Consider the following 24,473-nt stretch of genomic DNA (forward strand, 5'->3'; position numbering starts at 1 on the left):
TACTGGCTTTGCACGGATTTATAGCCCTAACAAAGGGACAGCTGTTTGGCAGAAACCCAGCAAGGCAGGCATCCTCTACAGTAATCTTCCTGGCTCCCAGACACCAGCCGGTGCATTCTCTCAGGCCACAGCCATTAGTTTAATTACAGTTAGAAATCTACACTGCTGAAATGCACGGCTAGATGCCCCATGGCTTTAGAGCAAAGAAGCACCTTTCTGAGTAACACTGAAAAGAGGGAGGGGAGGGAGGAGAGGCTAGATACAGGGCAAGATAATTTATGGCCGTGTGTGTCATGGACTCTGACATGATGAGAAATTCCCTTTTCTTGGTACTTTTCTGTGGATGCTAAAGGTTTTCTCGTTCCATCCTTCTTTCTCCTCCCTCCCAAAGGGTGAACCAGGGTGTCAAAGGAGCAAAGGGCAGTATTTCTGCACGCTATACTTAGCATCACTGAGCCCAGCTCTCCCCTGCACGGCAGCTTGTGCAGGCATTTACCCTTGTGCAGAGTGGGTGTCAAATGCTCCCATTTGGATATTTTATCCCCACTCTGCAGAGACATAAATGCTGACTCCAGAAGAGAGGTAGGAAAGAATCAGGCTCTGTAGTCAGACCTTGACCCTCCAGCTCCATGTGCTCCCGTTTCAATACAGATATTCACCCTTTATTATTATTTGTTTTGTGGTAACACATAAGGAGCACCAGTCATGGACCATGACCCCATTGTGCTATACAAACACAGAGCAAAAAGACAGTCCATGCTCCAAAGAGTTCTGGTTTTCTTCCCCTTCAGCCAAACCTTCCCCTATTAATGGCACCCCCAGGAGACCAAAAGTTTTGGAGAGTTTTCTTTACAGCCCAGCAGGCATATGCCTGTTTGGAGAAGCATGTGTCAGTAATGGGGGCAGGGCAAAGAAAGAAAGAGGAGCTCCGAACTCAGGAGCCCTGGCTGGCAGAGTCGGGACAGGGAGTTGGTACTGAGATCATTCTGACCGCTCTGCCATTTGTGTGTTTGTACTGTGGGAGTGCATGTGCATATACTCATGTGTGCGTAAGTATTTTAAGCACATGAAAGGGTAAGTGCATGTGAGTATGTGTGTGTGTGGGTGCATCAATTAATGTGTAAATGTACTTAAATGTATACGGGGGGGGGCAGGGTGTGAGGATGTATATGTAAAGATACACGTTCATGCATATGTATTTATTAACCCTTTCACTACTGCTGGACCACTCATGTGTCTCGATTGCAGTTTTCATTCAGACTCCATCCATCTGAGCAGCACATCGGATTGCACCATGCACCACACCAGGGAGGAGCCGCCAATTTCCTGCCTGTACATAAACTGCCACCTAGCATGAAAGGGGTCACTAAAAAATAGACCCTGGATTAATTCCAAACAGGAGGCTTTATTTTTTCCCAAGGCTATGGACAAATAATTCGTGAGAGAGTTAATATTACAGAGCACTTGTCTTCCTAGAACACGCTTATTGTTCCCATTGCCCTAAGAAGGCCTCTCCACCACAATATCACCTCTAATCTTACTTTTCTTTATCTCTTGTGCCTTTAATTATTCATCTGCCCTTTTTGTGCTCGTTTATGCAGCCTTATCAGCTGACATGAGCCCTGCTTTGTTTTCAAGTTCTGATATGTCAGTCTGAACTACCTGGTACGAAACTCTTGTGACAAGCAAACAGGGGTCAATGAGGCTGGGTGCTGCAGAAAAGGCCAATCCTAGACCATAAAAAAGGCCAGAACAAAGCAAAGCAAAACACATAACACAAGGGGCCAGAACAGATTCCCATGTCCAGTAAGTTCCTTTTTTACACTGCTCGAGCACTGCAAAGGGAGCCTTCAGGGGGGAGTGAATTTACGCACTACACTTGTTTGAAGGCGAGTGTGTATGTATACAGGTCTGTGTGCTTCTAAGAGCATGTCTGTGCCTGAGCAACTGTGTGAACAAGGGCTCGTGAGTATTATGTGAGTGTTTCCGTGTGTATTTGTAAGATGGTGTGTATGACCTGTGTGTGTCTGCGAGGTTGTGTCTCCATCTCTCAGTGTGTATGTGTGTGTTTTTTAATTTGTGTGCGCAACTCTGTGTGCATCAGTGTGTGTTTGTGTCTGTGTGTAACTGTGTCCAGGTCTATTCATGTATGACTCTGTGTATATATGTGTGTGTGTGTATGTGTATATATGTGTGCGTTCCTAGAGCTTTAATTTCTGTAGCAGCTCAAAGTACGTACATAGAAAAAGCCAAATGCAGACAGCAAAAAAAAAAAAAAAAAAAAAAAATTCTGTTGTTTTTGTTTCCATTGCCTCATCGGGCAACGAAAGGGTCCAGGTCATATTTCATTCCTCAGAGATTCAGTATAACATATAGAGAGAAATTCATTTCAGGCACCAAAGGAACAACCATAGGCCAGTCCTGCCGAAATTCATCTGTCCTGCTACCCTGGATCCCTTTCTTCTGATTGTACAAATCAGGTTGCCAGGAGGTTGCTGCATGGTATCAGCTTGGAACAGGAGGCTGTCACCTGGACCCGCAATCTCCCATTTGAGCCGACAAAGCTGTATCGGCATCCATCAGCAAAGAGAGCCGGGCCACAAAAATGAACAGAACACTGAGGATTGGGACCAGGGAACTAGTTTTTCCTCTTTGGGGTCCTGCCAGGCCATTGCTGATGTGAGTGCAAGGATCTGTTGTCACGACTTTTTCTATTTCTCGCTGTGAAATTACCTATGGATTTTGTTGCTTGCTGTAAGACAAGGACCACTCTGCACAGAGCTAGGCAGAGTGTAAATGGCTCACACTGAGCCTAATGCACATTCACCCGGCCACTCCAGCCCTGTCCTGCCCCGCCTCACCCCACCGCTCGGCCAGTGCACCTGGAGCCTGACCTGCAGCACCCCTACTAGTTCATCCCCGGAACCTCATCCCAGCATACAGCAACCCTTGTTAGTCCAGCCCGGAACCCCAAAGCACCACAGCCCGGACCTGCCACCTACCCGATGCACCTGAATCCAGACCTGTATCACCATCACCCCTTTGCTATTCCAGGCCTCTCCACCTCCTCAGCTCTGTCCACACACTTCAGTCTCCATCTGCAGCCATTCCTACTCTTCCAGACCTGGGACCCTCACCTCACCTCACCTCTGCCTGGCAGCAGCCTATGTTTCGAATCCTGGCCCACCCCCCACAGCTCTGCCAATTCACTCCAATCCTGACCATCTTTTCTTCCTCTAGGTCTGACCCCAGCCTATTCACATACCCAGCACTGCCCAAGTATCTCAACCCAGGGCTGCTATTCGAGGTCCCAGCTGTTCCTGAGGCCAAACAGTGTTGCCCACTCTTGCGATTTTTGGTCTTTTTCTTAAAGTCCCAGCTCCTGGAGTCATGTTATCCCATGAGAATCTCAGCTTTCATCTAAAGCAAAAATAAGTTTCCAGCCCTCATGAGTGCGGAGAAAAGCTTGAACATAGGAACTCTAAAGGCTCAAAACCCAGAAGGCAAATCAAAAGAACCCAAACTATATTATTTTTAAGCCATGTTCCTGATTTTTGAGGGGCAGACTAGTGAGTTTTGGGGTTGGCGATGCTGCTGTGTGAGCGAGTGGCATTTCAGTCATGTCTGCCGATTGTGCAGCTGAGACCTCCAAAATCATGACATGAGAGCTCCTGAATCCGCTTTGAACCACAGACCCCAGAGTGACAGTTTGGTGCACTGGGCAACTGCGCCTGAGAATGAAGTGAACAATAAACTCATCTTCTCCTCCCAGTCCCTCTGAGGCAACAGAGCTGAAAGCTGCTCCCAAGTAACGAGCATGTGTCTTTTCCCTCACCGGCTGCACTTTGTCCTCAGAGTGCTGTGCAGCTGTGTTAATCTGCACTGTTTCATAATTAAGACGGCTAAATGCTAGATGGAAAGATCATCCTCTCTATTAGCTATGTGCAAAGCAATTTAAAAATCACTTTGGACAGTCCCAATTTGCAGCCACTTACCCTGTCTGCATACTTCTGTTGGCTGTGTTTATTGCTGATCCAGGATGAAAGCCTTCAGAAAATCTCGGCTAACAGGTGCCTGAGGTCTGGAGGTAGGAGACTCAACCCCCTACCCTGTGTGCTTGATCCTATACCATGTAGGCAGGAAATACTTCATGCACTGTGCTGAACAGGCCAGGGGAGGGTGGGGGACCTGGATCTCGCATTAATGAGATGCTGCCACAGGAGCAGGAGAGAGGCCTGAGATAGGGGCATGGCGCTTAGTGCCCATTAAGCAGGACATGGGTCCCATATGAGACACATCCAGGCCCACGCCCCCTTTTTAAACCTTTCCAAGTAAGAGAGTGGGCATGCAAGGGACGGGCATGCTCAATGCACTGTGCTACACATCGCACACAACCTTACATAGCCTCTGCTTATGCACAACACCACCCTGCATTCCCTGCTGAGCCTGGTGCTAAGACTTCCGGGATCAAGGCCTTTATGCAACACCAAGGATGTAAGGTCTTTGGGGGTCACTGGATTGATTTATTAACTGTGCGCCCCATTCAGTAGCTCATGCCAAGCTGGCTGCATCGTAATAACAAACAACTAATAATAAAAGAAAGAAAGAAAATAAAAAAAAAACCTCATGACACCATGAGGGCTAACGATGGAAAGGATCTGAAGGACGTGACACAACAGAGAAATGGAAATGATCATTAGCTGGCCCTATAGCACTTTCCACTCCTCCCCTGCATGCCTGGCTGCTGGGATGGAACATGGTCCATTTCCCCTTTCTCCCCACTCCTCCTGGATGCTTGTGGGGGCAGAGTGGAGTGGCAGGGGTTCCAATGCATCTGCTCAGCTCTATCCTGCCAAATGCTAATTTTTTCAGTAGGAAGCAGTCTCATGATAAGTAAGTTCCTTGGGACAGAGATTTCTGGTACAGTGCCCAGCACAGTGTGGCCCCAATCCTGACTGTGGTCTCTGGGTCCTGCTATGATAATAAAAAAAATCTGTGCTCTCTCTCTTTCTCTGTCTGGGACCCAGAATTTCATCTTTAAAACAACTGGCTATAAATGCAGCCCTTGCTTATCCCAATCTCTTCCAGGCAAATAAACAAGCTGGCGTCCTTGATGTCTTTCCAAGCTCGGACACATTGTAGGAAGAGCCAGTGGTTCTCCAGGTCTTCTGCACCAGGCAGACACAGCTGTTTGTTTACAGTGAGAGAGAGGGAAAGTGAAGATTAAATGCAGGCGTCAGGACTTCCAGGTTTTGTTCCCAGTTCTGGAGCAGATGTGATGTCTGATAGTTACAGCAGGGAACGGAGTCAGCCAGGATTCCTGGATCTTATACCTTAGTGTGGGAGACAGTGTGATCAGGAGATCACAGGAGATCAGGAGCCAGGATTCCTGGGTTCTGTTGTCAGCTCTGGGAGGGATGTGTTTCTGGTAGGTAGGGCTCAGGAATGGGAGTGAGGATCCACGGATTTGTCAAGAACAAATCACGCCAAACCAAACGAATTTCCTGCTTTGACGAGGTTACTGGCCTAGTGGCAAAGGGAGAAGCGGTAGATTCTGATTTTGACGCAGTCGCAACATGACTTTCTCATAAGCAAACTAGAGGAATGTGATGTGGATGAAATTACCATAAGGTGGGTGCAAAACTGGCGGAAAGATTGTACTGAAAGAGTAGTTATCAATGGTTTGCCCTCAAACCAGGAGGATGTATATAATGGGGTCCAGCAGGGGTATGTCCTGAGTCCAGTGCTATTCAAAATTTTCATTGAGGAGTTGGATAATGGAGGGGAGAGTATGCTTATAAAATCTGTGGATGATACCACGCTGGGAGAAGTTGCAAGCACTTTGGAGTACAGGATTAGAATTTTAAACAACCTCGACAAATTGAAGAATTGGTCTGAAATCAACAAAAAGAAATTCAAGAAAATTAAGTGCAAAGTACTGCCCTTAGGAAGGAAAAATCAAAAGCACAATATCAAAACGGGACTAGCTGGTTAGGTAGTAGGATTGCTGAAAGGGATCTGGGGCTTTTAGTGGATCACAACTTGAACATGAGTCAACAATGTAATGTACTTGGTAAAAAGGTTATTATTTTTAGTGTATTAGCAGGGGTGTTGTACCAAAGACACAGGAGGTATCTGTCCTTCTCTGTTCACCATGGGTGAGCCTCAGCTGGAATACTGTGTACAGTTCTGGGCACCACACTTTAGGGAAGATGTGGACAAACTGGAGACGGTCCAGAGGAGAGCCACAAAAATGAAAATCTGACCTATGAGGAAAGGTTAAAAGAAACTGGGCACGTATAACCTTGAGCAAAGAAGACTGAGGGGGGAACCTGATAACACTCTTCAAATAGGTTAAGGGCTGTTACAAAGAGGAGGGTGAACAAGTGTTCTCCATGGCCACTGAAGGTAGCACAAGAAGTAATGGGCTTACTCTGCAGCAGGGGAGATTTAGGTTAGTTATTGGGAAATACTTTCTAACTATAAGGATTGCCCAATTTATGACCTACGGATGAAAAGCGCTGTGTAAGAGGTAGGTATTATTATGGTACGGGGCACTGCAAACACACAGAGTGAGATAGAGTCCCACCGCAACGAGTTTACAACCTAAAGAGACAACAGATAGGAGGGGAAACTGAGGCACAGAGAGGCAATGTGACTGCCCAGGTCACAGGCGGAGCTGGGAATAGTGCCCCAGTCTTCTGACACCCAGTCCAGTGCTCTACTGCATAGTCCATACTGTTCTTAATCATTGGGCTATAACCCATCATTGCAGCTGTTTAATTCCTCTCCTCTATCATGAGGGTATCTCGTCCTACTGGAGGGGAATGGACTGGATGATTTAACAGGCATTCTCCATTTACGATCCTATGGTAAATAACTGTATCTTTGACTCTGCTTCCCCCTGCCTGCCGCAGCTACTTTATAGGAAAACTTTAATCACGGAACAACGGGCAGCATGTTAGAAAAAGCCATGGGGACAGATGGCTTAGCAGTCAAGTGACATGGCACTCCTTGGGTGAAACGACCACGCAGTCCATTGTTCTCATAGCAGTTTGGGTCTCAAAAGCTGCTAAAGTCCTTATGCAGGATTTATACAGCTCTCCGCAAGATCCCCTTCTCTCTCCCACAAATCCCCTTCCCGGGAATATGCAACGGCACATTCCTCACCTTCATTTCACCCAGAGACATGCCGAAACAGCCGGCAGCCACCAAAACCAGCAGGCTTGTTTAGTTAGGTTGAGCTGCTAGCTAGCATTAAAATTCATCTCACGGACTGGGATAATTACAGCAGCTTCCTCCTGGAAAGACATCCTCTTTCCAAAGGTGCTTGGGCTGCTCTACTTTTCAGCAGGGCTCTGTCAAACGTGTGCGCTTTGAAGCTGTTGACAGGAAGGGTAGGGGGAGGTAATGGGCTAGGAGATCAGGATCTGGTATGTCGACTAGGCACTGTCTGAACTATTCACCTCATTGCTCTGGGGGATGGAAGGAGAGTTGTACATAAGACTTGAATCTGGTCCCACCAGAGCTATTGGGAGCAGGATTAGAATCTATCTCCGGGGAGCACACAAATCTACCTCAGACTCTTCTCTCCCTGCTCCACAGGAACTAATGGCCTGATGACACTCTCTACATGAGCAGCATTTACATCAGCGAACCCAACTTCCAACATCCCTTCAGCATATCTAGGTGTGCAGCTGATAAGGTTCACGCTATCTAGCTAAGCATTTGAGTGCACTCATGATTGGTATTTTGGTGCCAGGTTAGATATCAGGATGATAGACCTCCCCCCCAGAAATACCTCAGACGGAAAGAAATAAAATCTCTGCCTATCAGTGTACACCTGATATGGAGGCTGCTTAAGACCCAGTCCCTGAAGGGTCCAATCCTGCAAGGTGCTTGAGCCTTCAATTCTGGGTTTTGAAGGTGCAGGATCAAGCCCTATGTGCTGCCAGACCTCTCTGAAGAGCACTTGAAAAACCCTGTGAAGCAGAATCCCATTCCTGGCACCCAGGGGCCATGAGTGGCAGGGCAAAAGCTTAGAAACAGGACTTGGGTTGAAGATATCAGACTGGATATAAGGCGTACATTTTTAATGGTGACAGTAAATAGCCACTGGAGCAATTTACCAAGGGTTGTGGTGGAGTCTCCATCACTGACATTTTTTACATCAAATTGGAGGTTTTTCTAAACACTTTGCTCTAGGGATTACTTTGGGGCAGTTCTCTGGCCTGGGTTACACGGGGGTGGGGGGTGGGGTGGTGTCAGACTAGATGATCACAGTGGTCCCGTCTAGCCTTGGAATCTATGAATTTTCACTCTCCGAATCAGCCTGCAGGCATAAGGCTGCAGATCTGGAGCCAAAGCCTGTCTCAGTTACACCCATGCACTCCCCAAAGAGGTTCACATGGCAGTAACTCAGGACAGAACGCTGTCGTGTAACGGAACACCCAGCCAAATAAGACCATGACTGCCCAACAAGCCAGCTGATAAGTTCATTAAATCAAAATGATTGCAAAGGGGGGATGAGTTATGAGTTAAAAATAGGCATTGAGGCCAACCCGAGGAGGAGGAGGAGAAATTATTGAGCACGTGATGTTCTCTTTATGAGCTAAAAGATTCCCGCCCAGGAGACTACAGGGATTAAGCAGGAGCCCACAGTCTGATATTAGCTGAGTGGCCACTATGTGAGCTATGAGAAGTGGCTGGTTATGGTGCATAAGGCTTTCTGGACAATACATCGACCTGAGCATGCTTCTGCAGACAAGCTGCAACCATTGTGGGAGGGGAAGGGGAAGATAAGTACATTCCTCCCCATCCAATCTTTTTACCTTTCTTCGTGAGGTCCTCAGTGTAACTGCAGGACTCATGCATTTTCCCTTCTGGCTCCCAGACACCCACTGACACCACCCCGCAGGTCCTACTGCATTGACTCAGTGCTGGTTGACAGCAAGAGGAATTGGATCAAACTCCTCCTGGCTACAAAGTTGCCTGGGAATCCCTGCGCCTGAAATCACTGTCTGAAGGGATGACTGGCAGCTATGCTTCATGAAGGGGCTTCACAAAAACAGCAACACCAAGGGCAGCAGCTGGGGAGACCAGAAACTAACCACATCCGGACACAGCTTCCGTGCTTCTGTGTGTCTGTGTGTGTGTGTGTCCTTCTGAAAGATGATCCCAACACTCCCCACAAAGCAAGCAATGCCGCAACGTGGTCAGACAGGGTACATGCAGGGGGCAGCGCAGGCTGAGTACCTCTCTACAGGATGCTGGCTGTGGCTGGCTGACTGTGTTGTACCCAGATATGATCCCATTGTTCTATACTCTTCCTGTTATAGGTTCTTGGGCCCCATGTCCTCTCTAGAGCAGACTCTAACAATCCCCTAGTTCACCTTCTGAACAAAGCGCGACCACTACATTAAAGACAGGGCCTATTAAGGGTGCTACAGGGTTTAATCCTACGGAGACGCTGGCAATTGCAGCCATCAGACAATCTCTTATTTCCTAGCATTAATGCCCAAAACAACGAGAGTCACAGTGGCAACCTGCCTGGAGCCTGAGGAACACACCTAATTTCCTTACAATGGAGCAGACGGCAGCTCCTGCATCTTTAATGTGGAGATACTGCCCATGAATACGGCAGGTACGTGGATCAATAAACACCATTGTGTGCTGGGACTGGCCTCTGTATTAAAGATGGGGCCACAGCATGGTAGAACTCTGCAGGCCATATTTGATTTCTCGCGGGGAGTGGGCCAGGCACTCCCAGGCTTACGTCTTTCCACGGTTAGCCCTACCTTGTCGGCGAGGCACTCCGACTCCTCCGGGAGGAGGTACACAGCCCCACTTTCAGCCAGCAAGATGGCGGTGTCTGTGGCAGATGAAGACCTTGGCCGGCCCTGGTGCTGATGCAGTATGGCTGTGAGGCTACTATCCTGGGGAGCCTTCCGGACCAGATGGGGGCTGCCTTTCTGGGGATCAAGGGAGCTGCTTTTGCTCCGGCGGCTGCCGCTGTGCAAGCTGCTCCCTCTCTTGATGGACGGGCGGGAGCGGATCTGCTGCAGCACCCTGTTGAAGGCAGTGGGGCGTACAGGGAGGTCATGGAGGGACATGGCATAGGAGACACGGTGCATCTCTGGCGAGCGTTCCTTCTCATCAGGGGAGTCGTGGTCAGACATCCCGTAGTGCTGCGACAGAGAGTCCTGGGAGTTCTGGTGCTCTCGTTCCCGCGACCTGCGGCGACTGTGGAAAAGGTGCTTCAGGCCATGGCCAAACATGGAGCCTTCGGAGAGCTGCTGTATTTTCTGTGACAGAGGAGAGAAAACAAAGCACACGACCCACTATTATTATACCCTGGATTGTATGTCCCTGCTTTTAATCAGTCCATATACAGCAGCTAGATAGTACGGTGACGGAATGACAGATGAAAAATACCCTTTATTGACATTACAGCCCTGGGGCCAAATTGTCCACTGGGGTAAAGTGGTGCAACTTCAGTGAAATCCACTAAATAACACTGGGATCGTGTAAAAGAAGACACTGCTTCCCTGCATGGCTGGAGGGCTTTCAGAAGGCTGGGACTGTGTTGAACCTGGGCACTTCAGCATGTGCTTTAGAAAGATCTCACTGCTTACAGCAGTTCCTTGCAGCATGCAGGCACAACAACCTGAATGAAGGCTGGTGTGGCAGCTGTACCTCGACATCTCTGTGTTCTTCCCACTCAGGTTTTTCTTTTGCATGTCAGTTTCCCCAAGCCCCCTATTTTTGCAGTTCTTCTCTGCCCTCCTTGCCTTTCAACCAGGATCCCTCTTCTCCCCATCCTGGGATGTCAAACCAACCAGATCCTAATGTTAGTGCCTTTCCCTTCGTCCAGTTCCCCATTGCACCCTTGAACCCCTCCTTCTTTTAGCAGAACATTACCATTGCCTCCCTCACTCGCACTATGCCATGGAGGTCCTGTTGCTTATCTCTGCTGGCAGAAGGGACCACCCTGCTCTTCCCAGATAACAGGTGCTAAGCTCTGCAGGCCTGTGAGAAGAACATGCCAGAGTCCCGTGAATAGCAGCACGCAGTGCTGCTATTGCCAAGCCTCCAGATCAGTTCAGGCTGCAGACATTTAAGTCAAACCTAGCTCTGATACACCTTGCAGGGGCCAGGGAGGAGTTAACTCCTCTAGCTACCAGATACAGCATTGCACAACAGGCATTCTGGGCAGAGAGATTCTCCTTCCTTTGAAGCACTGCACATTGGCCACCATGGGAGGCAGGATATTGGCCTTGCTAGACTGATGGCCCTATACGCTTATGTAACAGCACCAACAGTCAGGGAGGGGAGGGCAGCGTTGTGGTGCGGCAAGCGCGCCAGCCGCTGACCGTTCAGTAGGCTTCGCTCTCATAGAAAGGAGCCAGTGACGATTCAAGATGAGGCAAGATTATGGAAGAAGAGAGGCCAGAAACAATGTGGCATCTCTCTATAAAGATGACAAGGACACACGGTGAGTCGCAGCTCCACTCCGCTCAGCTGTGAATGGCTCCGATAGGATGTTCACTTCCTGTTAGCATCACAGCTCTGTGGCTCCACAAAACATCTGTTCCTGCACTTTCACTAGAGCTGGAATGCACCAAAGACTAGTCAAGGTGGTTCAGTGCTCAGTAATACTTAACAGCTAGCACTTACCCAGTCCCTTATGAACTTCTCCTAAGTAAGCCGCAGTGGGCATCTCTGCAGCACTAATCCCATTTCACAGGAAGGATGAGCAAGAGGGAAAAAGGCTACCCGGCTCTCCCAAAGCAACAGAGGGCATAAGGATCAGAGCTGGGATTAGAATGCCACAGTCCCGATTCCCAGCCCTAGACTCAGGTATAAAGTCATGGCTTATTTCCGCTCAATGTATAAGACAGTGGCTGCTCTGTAAAGTCCCACCGAGGTTCCCACCCTGGCTTTGTGCATACTGCCGGTAGCGAGGTACAAAGGCCCTTTCAGAGTAGAGGGGCCCAGAAGGCCCCATTCCAGTGAGCTGAAATGAACAAAGGCCTGGGAAATGGTCTGGTAGTGGAAGAGAGGAAGCAGTTCTGGGGAATTAGGAGTTGGATGGGGGAAAACCCAGGCACACTGTTCCTTTAAGGGCTTGGGATCAGCAGCCCTGTAATAAAGGTTGGGTTAGGGCTCCCCTCCCTTCCAGCCAATTAGGAGGAGTGCATTGGAGGAGGGCAGTATATAGTCTGCCTTCTCCAGCAGAATAAGGGAGATGCTGGCAAGAGGAGATTGTTAGAGCCATAAGGTCAAGTTCCAGGGAGAGACAGTAATGAGCTGTGACAGAAGAGCTCAGTGTAGAGCCAGAGGTAAGTGTGATCCTTTGGTTTTCAGTGTTGGACTTTATTGGTGGAAATGTTTTCAACTGTTTGTGGTCACTAAACCAGCCCCAAGTAGAGGCTTGTAGGACTTATAAGAAAGGTTGTAGGGAGGTCTGTAAGGGGCCCTGGAGAGGGAGGATTCTCCCTGAAAAGGGAATTCTGACTATGAGAGACTACTCAGTAAGAAGCAACCTTGTTAAATGCCCCATCCAAAGACTTCAGGCACTAATTCTCCAGTTTTACCTATGCAATCTCACTAATTTCAAGGGTGTTTCATAGGTATTGCAGTGAGGAAAATTTGACCACTTGGCTGTATTTTAGCCATGAAGTGGAGATGAGAACTGGCTCCATGGTGAGGAAAGAACAGTTTGGGATAAACAGGTATAGATTTTTTTTTTTAAAAGCTAAATCTTAGAGTCAATGTGACAATTTCTCACAGCCCTGTAAGGATTCTTACTCTTAGCACAAGCCCCAGGAAAAAGAATGAGGCTGTTCTTCCTAATGATTTCTGATGATCAAACACACCTGTGAGGTTTCTCTACAGAACCTTTGGAAGGGTTACCATGTAAGGGCCTGATCCCGCTATCAGATCTGCACAGGAGACCCCTGTGTCCCTACAGAGTCCTGGTGAAATCAAAGATCATCTGTGCAGGCACAGGGATGCAATGCCAGGACTGAAGGATTGGGGTCTAATTCACCCCTCCTGGAGCCCAGCTGGCAAACCCACTTTTCAGGCAGAATCTTGTCACACCATGGCTAAGCTTGCAGAAGGAAACTCTGCCACCATCCCTCCATGCCCATTGCAAGGCATGATAGGTTCTAAATTACAGATCCACTCCTGCAGGCCTTCCTCAGGCAAAACCCTAATCTTCTAAGGCAACCAGCCACCCCAGAGGTGCTTATTTGTGATACCTTTATTCATTTCAGGGCAGATCCTCCGCTGGTGTAAACTGTCCTAGCCCCACTAAAGTCAATAGAGCTATGACAATTTATACCAGTTGAGGATTTTTCCCCTAAGCTGTGAGTAGCTCCACTGAAGTCAATGGAAATACTTGGAGTAAAGCATTACCCACTATGAATAAGAGCATCTGGCTTTCATTTTTTTTACTTCTTGCATAACAAACTCCAGTAAAAGCCAATAGGAGTTTTCCCCAGGTAAGGGGCTGGGGGGGGAGGGAGAAGGACCTGGGAATTAGCCCAAAATAAGTAAGTTCAGCTAACCATTTTCTCTGAAAAGTTCATGCAATCCCTGAAATCTTCACTGTATGACTGCAACATAAAGGAAAAGAACATAAAAATAAAAACCCAACCTTTCCTTTAGCTAGAAAAACTATGGTTACTAGTGTTTTTAAACTTTGCTGCCAATGCATGACAACGCACCACCTGTCCTGATCAACATGCTCCAGAAATTAAACAGCTGGAGTTCTGTCAATGTGCTCTTCCACTTCTTGAAACACAGACTGCAACTATCTATGCCTCGTAAGATTAAACTGCAGCTTGTGGTCCAGGTGGAAGAGGTGAGCAGCAACCTGGAGACTGCAAAAGGCTCCTCACACTGCACAAGATTGTTCCAAGACATTCTTCTTGTATGGGACACCCATTTATTTGTGCCCAGAGACTACAGGTATTTAAACAGGTGCTCAGTTTCTGACATTAGCTGGGTGGCCACTATGTGTGAATTATAAAAAACAAAACAAGCTGGTGCCTTTCTGCATGATATCAGTTTGGTCATGCATTGCTTGGCTATTCGCAATAGCTACAGAAAAGAACTGGTAATGGGATATAGCAGGCAAGATTCTGATCTTGAAGCTTGTCTACAAGGGGAGCTATTCCCAATTAACTGCATGTGTGGATGCTCTTGTGGAACAAGAGCGCCTTATTCCAAATAAAAGGGGATTTGGAATCCACTTCCTACCTTATTCTGGACTAATTTTCAGGTGTAGAAAACTCCCTGGTTACACTAGTAAAAAGCCAGAGTGACTCCACTGGAGTCAACGTAACACCCAGATTTCTACCTGTTTAAGTGAGATTGCCTTCAATCTCCACATCACCAATTCATATCCAGCTAGTGACTGACTGTTGCTGCCATTGGATGGCTGCTCAGTGACCTCTGTAAAATGAGCTTGTTGGGTTTCAGTCCAGCTACCAGTAGGTCGGATGATCCATCTCACAACCCACCATTCTCATTGGCTGGGGGCTGAATGAGCTATGGTAGCTAGATTATCCTCTCACCCCTCAGGGCAGCATCTCTATATCCATTCAGGCCTGAGGCTTGTTGGCAGGACAATGTGAGGGAAGCCTGCTGTGTCACTACCTGTGTGGTCTCTGCTTTGAGGCTAGTCTGAGCACTTCAGTGCAGTATTGAAATCCTTACCCTATGGAGGCAATGGGAGTCTTACTAGTTACTTCAGTGAGGCCAGAATTTTGCCCCACGACTGCTGATGTGTCACTTTCACCTACATGCACATTTTCTCCTGCCTGAAAAGATGATATGATGTGGGCTCAGAACCAAGAGCTGCTTTTAGCAAAGCCACCAAATTCTGGAAAGGCAGCTGTGTTTGCAATACAAATTCTACAGGAACTTGCAGGTGACTGCAATATTTCATGGCTGGCCAAAAAAAAAAACCCTGCAAAAAACCCAAAACTGTTTATAAACCAGAGTCTAAGTCCATAATTGTTCTGCTTCTGATATTTACAAGTATCAGAGTGATAACTAGAGAGAATTACAGCACTAGCCACTACAATTACACCATAGCCCAAAAACTTTAATCCTCTCATTATCCAACCATCATGCAGATGATATTCCCAAAGTTCTACCTGAGAAAAATGTAACAAATCCGCTGTGCTGTCTCTACTTCAGGAAATCGTGATCTAAAGTTTATTCTAGTTAGAGTTTCTATGGAAACAGAGACAGCATTAGATAACCATAAACCCACAGACTTTTACCATTCGGATAGAAGGTTTGTTTGCCCTTTAGAAGCTCCCTGGGAAAAGAAATGACCAGCATGCATGCTTTGAAAGTAACAAAAAGAAAATAAAAGGAGGCTTTGAGAAAGGAGGGAGAGAATAAAAGAAAAAGATAACTTTGACAGCATCTAGGAGTTCCAGTTATATCAGTTTTTCCACTGGATACACAAGGCCCATATCTTCCACTGATGTACACTGGCATAGCTATAAAGATCCAATGGCATTAAACCAGTTTACATCACGTAAAGATCTGGAGTGAAATCCTCTACCACTGATGGCAATGGGAGTTTTGCCATTGATTTTAATGTGGCAGGATTTCACCCCTGACCTACAGCTTTTTCAGTAGGTTCTAAGCATAAAAAAAATCATTTTGGCCTAAAACTGGTCTTAAAAGTCATCCTGGTGATTACATCATCCCAAATTTTTGAGGGGCTGTACCCACAGGATGCTCAAAGGAGATCTGCATGCAGAGAAAGTCAGAATCATGTATTGTTGTGTTGGATGGGGTAGATTCAGTGCTACATTGAAGTCTTGTAGAAGTAAAGGAATTTACAAGGAAATTGATCAAAATAAGTAAAAAAAAAAAAATCTGTTTTTAAATACGTGTGAGCCAAAGCTTTGAGTCCTTCAGTTTTTAGTTGGTTAAAACTTTCACTTGTTTCCAGTGACTTGCCTCAGTAAGGACTTGAGGGTTTGGCCCTATATACTTTAATCTGAAAGGAATAGAAAAGAATAAAGCAACTGTTCACTAGAGTCTTGTTTAGAAATAGGTTGGGAAATGGCTGGTGCTCATATGTTGGAGAAAACAACTTTGTTTTTCAAAACTTAACTTTACAGATGACTAGCCCAGAAAGCAGAATAAGCCAATTTAACAAACAAAAAAGCCTTTAAAAAGTGAGCAACATAGGCTGAGACTGTGGGTGGCCAAATCGCCTTAGAAAAATCTCCATCATAAATCTTTATAGACTATGGTGACTTTAGAGATTGTTTCATAAAGGAATTAAGATTCTGAAGTCTTCATGCTGAAGTTTGATATAGTTTGATAAAAGGAATATCATCCAAAATATCTATGAATCAAGGCCAAAAAATTCATGGCAATCTGTTTGGTTTAAAAAAAATCCACTGTTTCAAAAAGTGACTAATGTACAAATCTCCATGACAGATCTCTTAGGCTTCAGATCTACCAATTATGCCTTGGGCTTTTTTCAGTACAAAGGCCCTGATTCTCCTCTCACTTACACCAGTTTGATTCTATTGACTTCACAGGAGTTACTCCTGGTTTACACCAGTGCGTGTATGAAAGGAGAATTGGGCCTGAATTGTTACTAGCTTTGGCAGGGTTAAATCAAAGGTTTTCACCTTGTTTGAAAATGGTTCTGGATTAAAAATGGTGTTTCACCCTATTCTCCTGTTAACTGTTTACACATTGATAACATTTTAACAACCAGTTTTATCAAACACAAATGAACAGGAGGAATTTTGTAAATACTAAGGGACTGCTGGAATTTCAGATATCTTATCAGTCACTATCTGAACCTCCTGGTTGTGTATTCCTTTGTATACCTAAATCTTTCAATCAAGATCTGTGGCAGTGGCTCAAAGCACAGCCTTCATATACCATGTAAGTCCCACTTTACTTCTTTAATACAATTAATATCACCTAGAGGCTCCAATCAAGACTGGGCCCCCAGGGTGGTAGGCACTGTACAGACACATAGTGAAAGATGCTTCCTTTTCCAAAGAGCTAAACAGAAACCCACAGGTGAGGGAAACTGAGGCACAAAGAGAAGGGACTTGCCCAGGTTCCCACATCATGTGTTTGGCAGAGCTAGGAACAGAATGCAGGTTTCCTGACTCCCAGCCCTATGATCTATCCACTAAGCCCTGATGCTCTCCTGTCTTCGTTGGGACTTAAATTGTATAGACAGACTCCGGTGCTGGTGCTCTCACAGGGGCAAATACCATCCCAAATAGAGGACTTAGTTCTTTAAGACCATTTCAGATTGCGTGTGCATGGACAACTAACTCAACCCTAACCCTGAGAGGTCGGGGGCCAGGCCAATCTAGGAATAGCTAGCAACTCTAGTGGAAAATCAGACGGGCCCTATTAAATATTTCAAATGGTCTCTGAGCTTCTGCTGGTGGCTCAATTGGTCCCCACTGGTCTCTTGCAAGTTTCAGCTGGAGGATGGGTAACCCCAACAGAACCACTGATCTCTTCCAAAATGTTGCTGACCAGTTGGACACAGTAGAAATTTTTCCACATGGAAATTCGATTAGCTATTGCTGATGCCTATGCCATGCCTATCCTTCGGAAAGCCAGGTGCCAGCACTCTGCAGTCTGCTCCCTTTCACCAGCTCCACCTTCATATGGGAAATAAAAAAGATGGCAGTGACTTAAACAGTACAGAGCAATGGGTATATACACATTATCCAAAACAAGACACTCCTGTATGCACGCTTCTCCCCCAGGGGAGAGGATGAGAGAACAAATGTGACAGATGTAAATCACACTGCTTGGTGCATTACTGGAAGGTGCTGATACTCCTGTAATGAGCACAGTATAAGAATCTATATAAAAATAGAATCTTTAGCACCTGTAATTATTTTCAATAATGCTGTGACCTGCTCAAACTCCAAACTTGGAGTGAAATTTGAAGAAGGGCTTCAAAGCAATTCAGACTTTGACCATGTCCCCTTCTCCTGCCCCATGCATTAAAACAGCTAGATCTGTATCCTAAAGAATGCAATTCCTCTCAATGCACAAGCATTTCACCCTCTCCTGTCACCTATTTGTTTTCTGAACTGACTCCAAAGAAATTAAGAATCAAACTTTTCCTTGCTGAGGGGTGAAAGCAAGGCTGGCTTAACTGCTTGGATGATGATGAATATCATAGGTGCATTTAAGCTGAATGCACCTGTATTTTCATTGTCCAAGGTACAAGCAGGTCAATTGCCCTGGTTCTGCGGCTGAATGCAGCCTCTATACTGTTGAATGTACTAGACCTATCCAGAACACTGTTGGCTTCAGTGGAATGTTCTTAATGGACAAAGGTGAGTTCCTGAACCGCAAGGGACATTCAAAGTGAGCAGTAGCAGGGGGCGTAATGTGTAAAGGGGATTCACGGTTCTAAACCTGACCACATGTGTGAAATTCTCCCCTCTGCAGCCCAAGACCTGTGCACCATCCCCCCAGCTCCCTCTGGAAGGCTCAAAGGGGATTGTAGTGGCACAGGGTTTTGTGGCCGCTCACTGCATGGGGTGAATTTCATCTTGTGTGAGGTCACGTGCATGAAAGGAGAACGTGAAGGAACAACGGCATGTTGATGAGCCCAAGAGATCTGGGATCCTGTGGAAGGTTCAGTTAACCTGAGGCCTCCTCCTAGATGAGGCATGTAGATACATTTTGCCAGTAAGCCCCAGCGAGGCCTTTAACAATGAAAGCATGGAAATGTTAATGCTCACGAACGTGAGAGGCTGATATGTAGAAGCACAGTGCAAGCTTTCTCCAATTGCTAGTCCATCAATGCAACACCATCCTGAGCCAGGAAAGGAAAACAGGGCTTCCTCCTACAGAGACTGCAGCACCACAGGACAAGGTACTTTTGCTTTTGGCTGAGACCACCCACACTCATATCATTTGATGTAATTCACATTTGAACCCAGAACCTCTAGATGTGTGAAATGAACTCAGGTGCCACCCTTTTAATCTACTCCATGCCTCCCCACACCCAATGAGCAAGACTTCAACTGATGTAGAGTGTGGTCAGTTGGTTATAGCAGGGAACTGTGAGTCAGGAACCCTGGGTTCTCTTCCTGGCTCTGTCACTGACTTGCTGTGTGACTTTAGGCAAGGCACTTCCTGTCTCAGTGTCCCTATCTGTAAAATGGGGATGATCATCATTCAGACATACCACCTCACGCTATGTGAGCATGAATTATTAACGCTTGTAAAGTGATTTGAGATCCTTGGTTGAAACATGATGTGGAAGGAAAATGTCATCGTCATCATTATTAATTAACTGCCTGGAGTTCTTGCCTCTGAGCAGTGTGAATCGTTAGAGAACCTACTCACACCCTCACACTTTTGAAACAGTGGTTGACATTAGCCAGGGTCATGCAGCACAATCCCCTTTATGTGCATGAGAAAGAGGCAGAGGGAATTGGAAAGGTCTGTGCCTAAGTGTGCTAAGCAGCATCTGATAAATAAGACCATTCCAGTGACCAAGGTACTTCTGTTCAGGCCATTTGACTGCAGGGACATTCAGGTAACTTGGGGGCAGGGACTTAACTTACCTTCATGGTGTCCTTTGAATGGCTGATGCAAAGGAGTGAATTCCAACATATGTGGAGGTGATGGCTTTTGTGGGGGAGGAAGGAAAAGTGTCTTATCTTCCCCTTCTAGGCAACCCATAGGTTGGTAGCATCGATAGTCTCTGGCTGGAACTGCAATGAGGGGCCTTGTAAGGCTCTCTAGGAGGGGAATCTGGAAGAGGGGGACTCTTGGCAGGTTCCTTTGTGGGGTCCAAACCCACATGAATAAGGAATAAAAGAGCAAGAGTAAAAGCTAAGTAGAAAGTTCAGAGTTTGGCCCCAATGAGCGTTTTTCCCTGGGTAAAGTCTAGGTTCCAACTGAGTTGAGCTTTTAGGGTTTGGCTCCACAGACCTGATCCAGTGCCCACGGAAGCCATTGTACGTCTTTCTGTTGACTCCAATGAGCTTTGGGTAAGACTCTGTTTGCAAGGAGTCTAATCCTGATCTCACTCTAGGCCCAAACGGTCTCCTCCATTACAGCCAGGGAGCTGCCACTGATTCCATTGGGAGTTGCACCCAGGTGACCAGAAGCAAGGGCTTTGCCCTAGGAAGATGAATAATTCTGTCTTTAAACCATGCTACTACAAACTCATGTCACAGTGACAACACTAAACCGCAGCCCAGCCCACAGAGAATGAGACCTTACCTATGAAATCCTGCCCACAAAGTCAACCACCCCACCAGGGAAAGTCTGGGTAAAGAGCACCATGCCCTGATAGCAATAAACTGTCCAAGCTGGAGGAGGTAAGTGCTAAAGTCTGATCCCCATCTAGGCACTGTCAACTTCAAGCCCAGATCGTCTGCTATGTCCAGCTCAGGGACGGCTCTAATCTATGCCAGCTGGTTATGGCTTCCGAAGGACTCCCCACCAGCCAGAGACTGCCACAGCTCAGCGTACTCTGGCTGCTCCCCTTGCCCCAGGATGGGGTGTGGTGCCAGAACTGTCTACGCTGGCTCTGCAGAATTCCCCTGTAGCAGAGTGGGAATGTGCAGAGGGGATCTGGCTGCTTTCTGCTCCCTTCGCACACTGGAGCAGCACAAAGCGGGTCTGTTCTAGAGCTCACGGAAGTCAATGGGAGGGTTTCCACTGACTTCCACGGGCTTGCAATCAGGACCAAGGAGAGGAGTGGAACTCTGGATGGAGCCTTCAGCTTTCCAGCTGCTCTTAACTTCCAAGGCCAAACACGTGGAGGCATGGGGACCATTAAGATTGACGTGGTGATGATTTTAGATCAAAACCATGGCTGCATTCAGCCCCTGGTTTCTGTGGCCATCAAATTCATCCAATTACAGACAAAAGAGAATATACACAGATCTTCACTGCCTGGGGAAAGGCAGGAATGAGATCTAAGGGGTAAAATGCCTTTATGATACATCCCCTCCCCACCCCCGGACACTCAGTCTACTGTCTCTTACAATAAAAGATCTGAACAATTTATTTGGCAGTATTTTGTACAGATTCAGCCTCTCTGCTGCAGAGCTCAGAAATATCTACCACCTAACATATTTTTAAGCAGAGTTGTGTCCCACATCTGCTCTTCTTGCCAGGACTTTTTTGGTCATGGGAAGCTTGCTCATACCAAAACAGCAGGGTTCTTACTTGTGTAAGAAAATCTGCCATGCACTTGCAGTGAGGGGGGGACCAGAGAAGTAAGGAGACTGGCAAGAACAGAAAAGAGCCTATTGTTTCCAGGTTGCTAGCACAAATCCAGCATAGGCCACTGGTGACTGAAAGTTACCATCTGATCAGTAGCCTCTGAGATTGTTTGGAGGGTAGGTCTCAGTCCACAGCGCACAACCACCATAATTAGCGTAGCTGGTAGTCTCTCTGTACAGGAGCCAAGGGCTAAAAAAGCCATTGAGACTGATCTCACCTCTCAGCCCTTATAAGTAGCTGCTTCAGTTCAGGATGAGATGCACTAGCAGGTGACGGTGTGGGGCAGCTTGCCCCACTGTCTCTCCCTGTTGGATCTATTCTCTCATCCTCTTACCTCCCAGAACTATTCTCCATCCCTTCCTCTCACCTGCTTTCCCCCCTTCCTCTCTTAGGGGATCCTCCTGCCCACTTCTGCCTCTGCTCTGTTTCCCTGGTCCTGCCTCTTATGTTTCCTTCTCTCCTCATTTTTCTGCCCTACAGCATGAACATATCACTGCAGGCACAATCAGAACAGCTGAGCAGTTGGATCAGGTGTGCATGGAGCTGCTCCAATTGCCATGTAAGCCGAAGACCAAGTGTCTGTCAAAGGAATCAGCCAGCAAGAGCTACTTTAGAAGTGCTCTGGGTGAGTGAGGCTGCATGCCAGGTGAACATGCTGCTAAAAGCATGCCACTGTGGGCTCTGGTCATCTGTCTTGCACATAGCTCTTAACAACTTCATTCATTGCTGTTTATAGGACAGCAGTGACAGGTGCATGTCACTACAGTAACTCCTAAAGCACAACAGCTACTGAAAAGAGCCAATAACAGAAGCCGAGAGCTCCACAACTCTAAGGTTAGTTGTTGCTCTTTCTTGAACTACCTAATGGACATGTTCACTTCACATCTGCCTTTGGGTAACTGGCAAACATTGGCACATATGGATGAAGCCATGACACCTACATACCGTTCATGATTCACTGTGTGAACTTGGTCAAGCTGTTTAAACTCTCTGCCAGATCATCGGCAGATATAAATCAGTGTAGGTCTGCTGGAGCCAATGAAACTATGATTTATACAAACTGAGGCCCTTGCATTCTGTGCCTCAGCTTCCACATTTGCAGCTAATCACACATACCTTTGAAAAGCACTATAAGTTAAGTAGTATAATAATGAATGCATTACTAACTAACTAGGGAGGAGAACACGTTTTAGATGCAGTGAAATGTACAGCTATGCATGGAGATTTTGAAGTGCAGTTACAGTCAGAATATTAGCCTCTGCAAAAATAAAGCAAGTCAGGTTTCCTATTTATCCCCTCTCTTTTTCAATGACTACACTCAGTACTGCTCATGTTTCAAATCAAAGGGGGGCTTGGCTAAATGTCAGTGCTGGAAACTCCACCTGGAACCTCCACCAGTGCCCTTTCTGCCTCTTGCATCACTACCAGTGACAAATAGGAACTGATTAGCCAGCAGCTCCAATGGTGATGTGCAAGACAAAACAGAACCCAGCTCTCTCTCCCAGAGCTGTACCAGCTCTGCAGTGCTAGTAAAAGCCTATTGTTGTAAGTATGACCTGAAGACCCCTCAGGGAGCAGCTCTGGGGAGTGAGAAGGGGGCATTTTTACCTAGTCATTGTTCTAACTGCAGCTGCACTTGAATCAACGCAGACAAGATATATGTTCTCTAGTTTAGCTCTGCAGAACCTGCTGCCGTGGGTTTTATTTAATGTGATCTGCTAAGTTCTTCCACAGAATGCAGGCCCTGCCACATTTCCTCATCAAGAAAGGCCCACCTAAGCCACAGCTTCTGACCATGTTTAGCACCAAGCCAGATTCTGATTTCAATGCAATTGTATAACCTCATTTAAATCAATGGAGTTTCTCTGAATTTACACCAGTATAAATGTGGTCAGAAGTTGGTGTATAACTGTTCTTCTTCAACATAGTCTTTTTTTAAAGAGAAACATCAGTTTATAAACTCATGACTCTTACCCCTTGACTCTTCATGTCCTATAAACCATAACCTTAACATCACCTGTAGCACCCACAATCAAAACCAAGGCCCACTTATGCTACTATAACTGCATATTAGAGCCAGCCCATGGTTTAAAGAACTTATCCTCTAATAACAATAACACCTAGCTCTTATTATACAGCACTTATCTGTAGGTTGCAAAGTGCTTTACAGAAGAGGGAACTCTCAATCTCCCCATTTTACAGATGGGAAAACAGAGGCACAAAATAGCAAAGTGATGTGCCTAGGGTCACCCAGCACACCAGTGACAGAGCCAGGAAAAGAATCCCAGTCTCAGGAGTCCTAGCCCAGTGCTCTACCCACTGTGCCATCCTGTCTCTCGTAAGCACTATCCAGCCTGTGGCAAACTCTTCCAGATGACTTTTATCTAGTACCATTGCTCAGCAGATCACATAATCTCCACAAAGCTGAACCCAATACCAAGAGCCCCTTTTATTTTTTTAAATAATCAAAGTTTTGGTGAACAGTCTTATAAACCCATAAAATACCAACACACATCTGCAGGTATGATCCAGGAGACCTAAAAGAAAATACTGTCATCATGTCAGGTCAATCATCGCTATTAAAGTAGAAAGTCAAGTTCCCATGTAAATAATAAGCCAATAAGGATCATTGGATGGAACTCTGGTTCCAGCTGCACACAGGAAAAACCCAAGTCTCTTTGTAATACCAGCTAGGGAGGCTTACCTTTAAATCAGGAGGCTTGCTCCGGGGAACAGGATGGGGAGCAGGATTCGGATTAGCAGCAGTGCCCAACTCTGACAGGGCAGAAGCGCAATCCCCAGGTTTAGCATCCATGGCAGCCAAGTTGGGGGCATCTTCAGCCCCAGCACAGTCCTCCTCAGGCTGCTGCAGCTCATCCGATGTGCACCTCTTCATGCTGACGAGGTGGGGTGGGAGGGCGATTTTGTACTTCCACTTCTTGAAGGAATGGCAGAGAAATGTAAATGAAAAGCAGGAAGGGGCGGGTGGGAGGAGGGAAAGGAACCAGAGGAGCCTGGTCAGTGCCCAGACAAGCTCACTTCACCTGGGAGAGGAAGGCAGGCCACAAACAGGGGCTGGGGAGGAGAATCCTTTCTCCAAACTCATTGCATGGGGTGGAGGGGAAGGAGAGAGTCTCTGACCCCCCCACCCCCCTCAAACTTTCTCCTCTAATTCAGCCGCA

General features: G+C 46.7%; 1 protein-coding gene across 1 annotated transcript in view; it reads right to left on the minus strand.

Annotated features, from left to right (window-relative positions):
• The window catches only part of TMCC2 (transmembrane and coiled-coil domain family 2), an 89,788-nt gene that overhangs the window by 55,291 nt on the left and 10,024 nt on the right, over positions 1-24,473 (minus strand). Inside the window, 2 exon segments of the mRNA XM_073320150.1 lie at positions 9,798-10,304; positions 23,996-24,229. Of these exon segments, the coding sequence (XP_073176251.1) occupies positions 9,798-10,304; positions 23,996-24,229 (741 nt within the window).

This window comes from Lepidochelys kempii, chromosome 21 (assembly GCF_965140265.1).
Source record: "Lepidochelys kempii isolate rLepKem1 chromosome 21, rLepKem1.hap2, whole genome shotgun sequence".
NCBI lineage: Eukaryota > Metazoa > Chordata > Testudines > Cheloniidae > Lepidochelys > Lepidochelys kempii.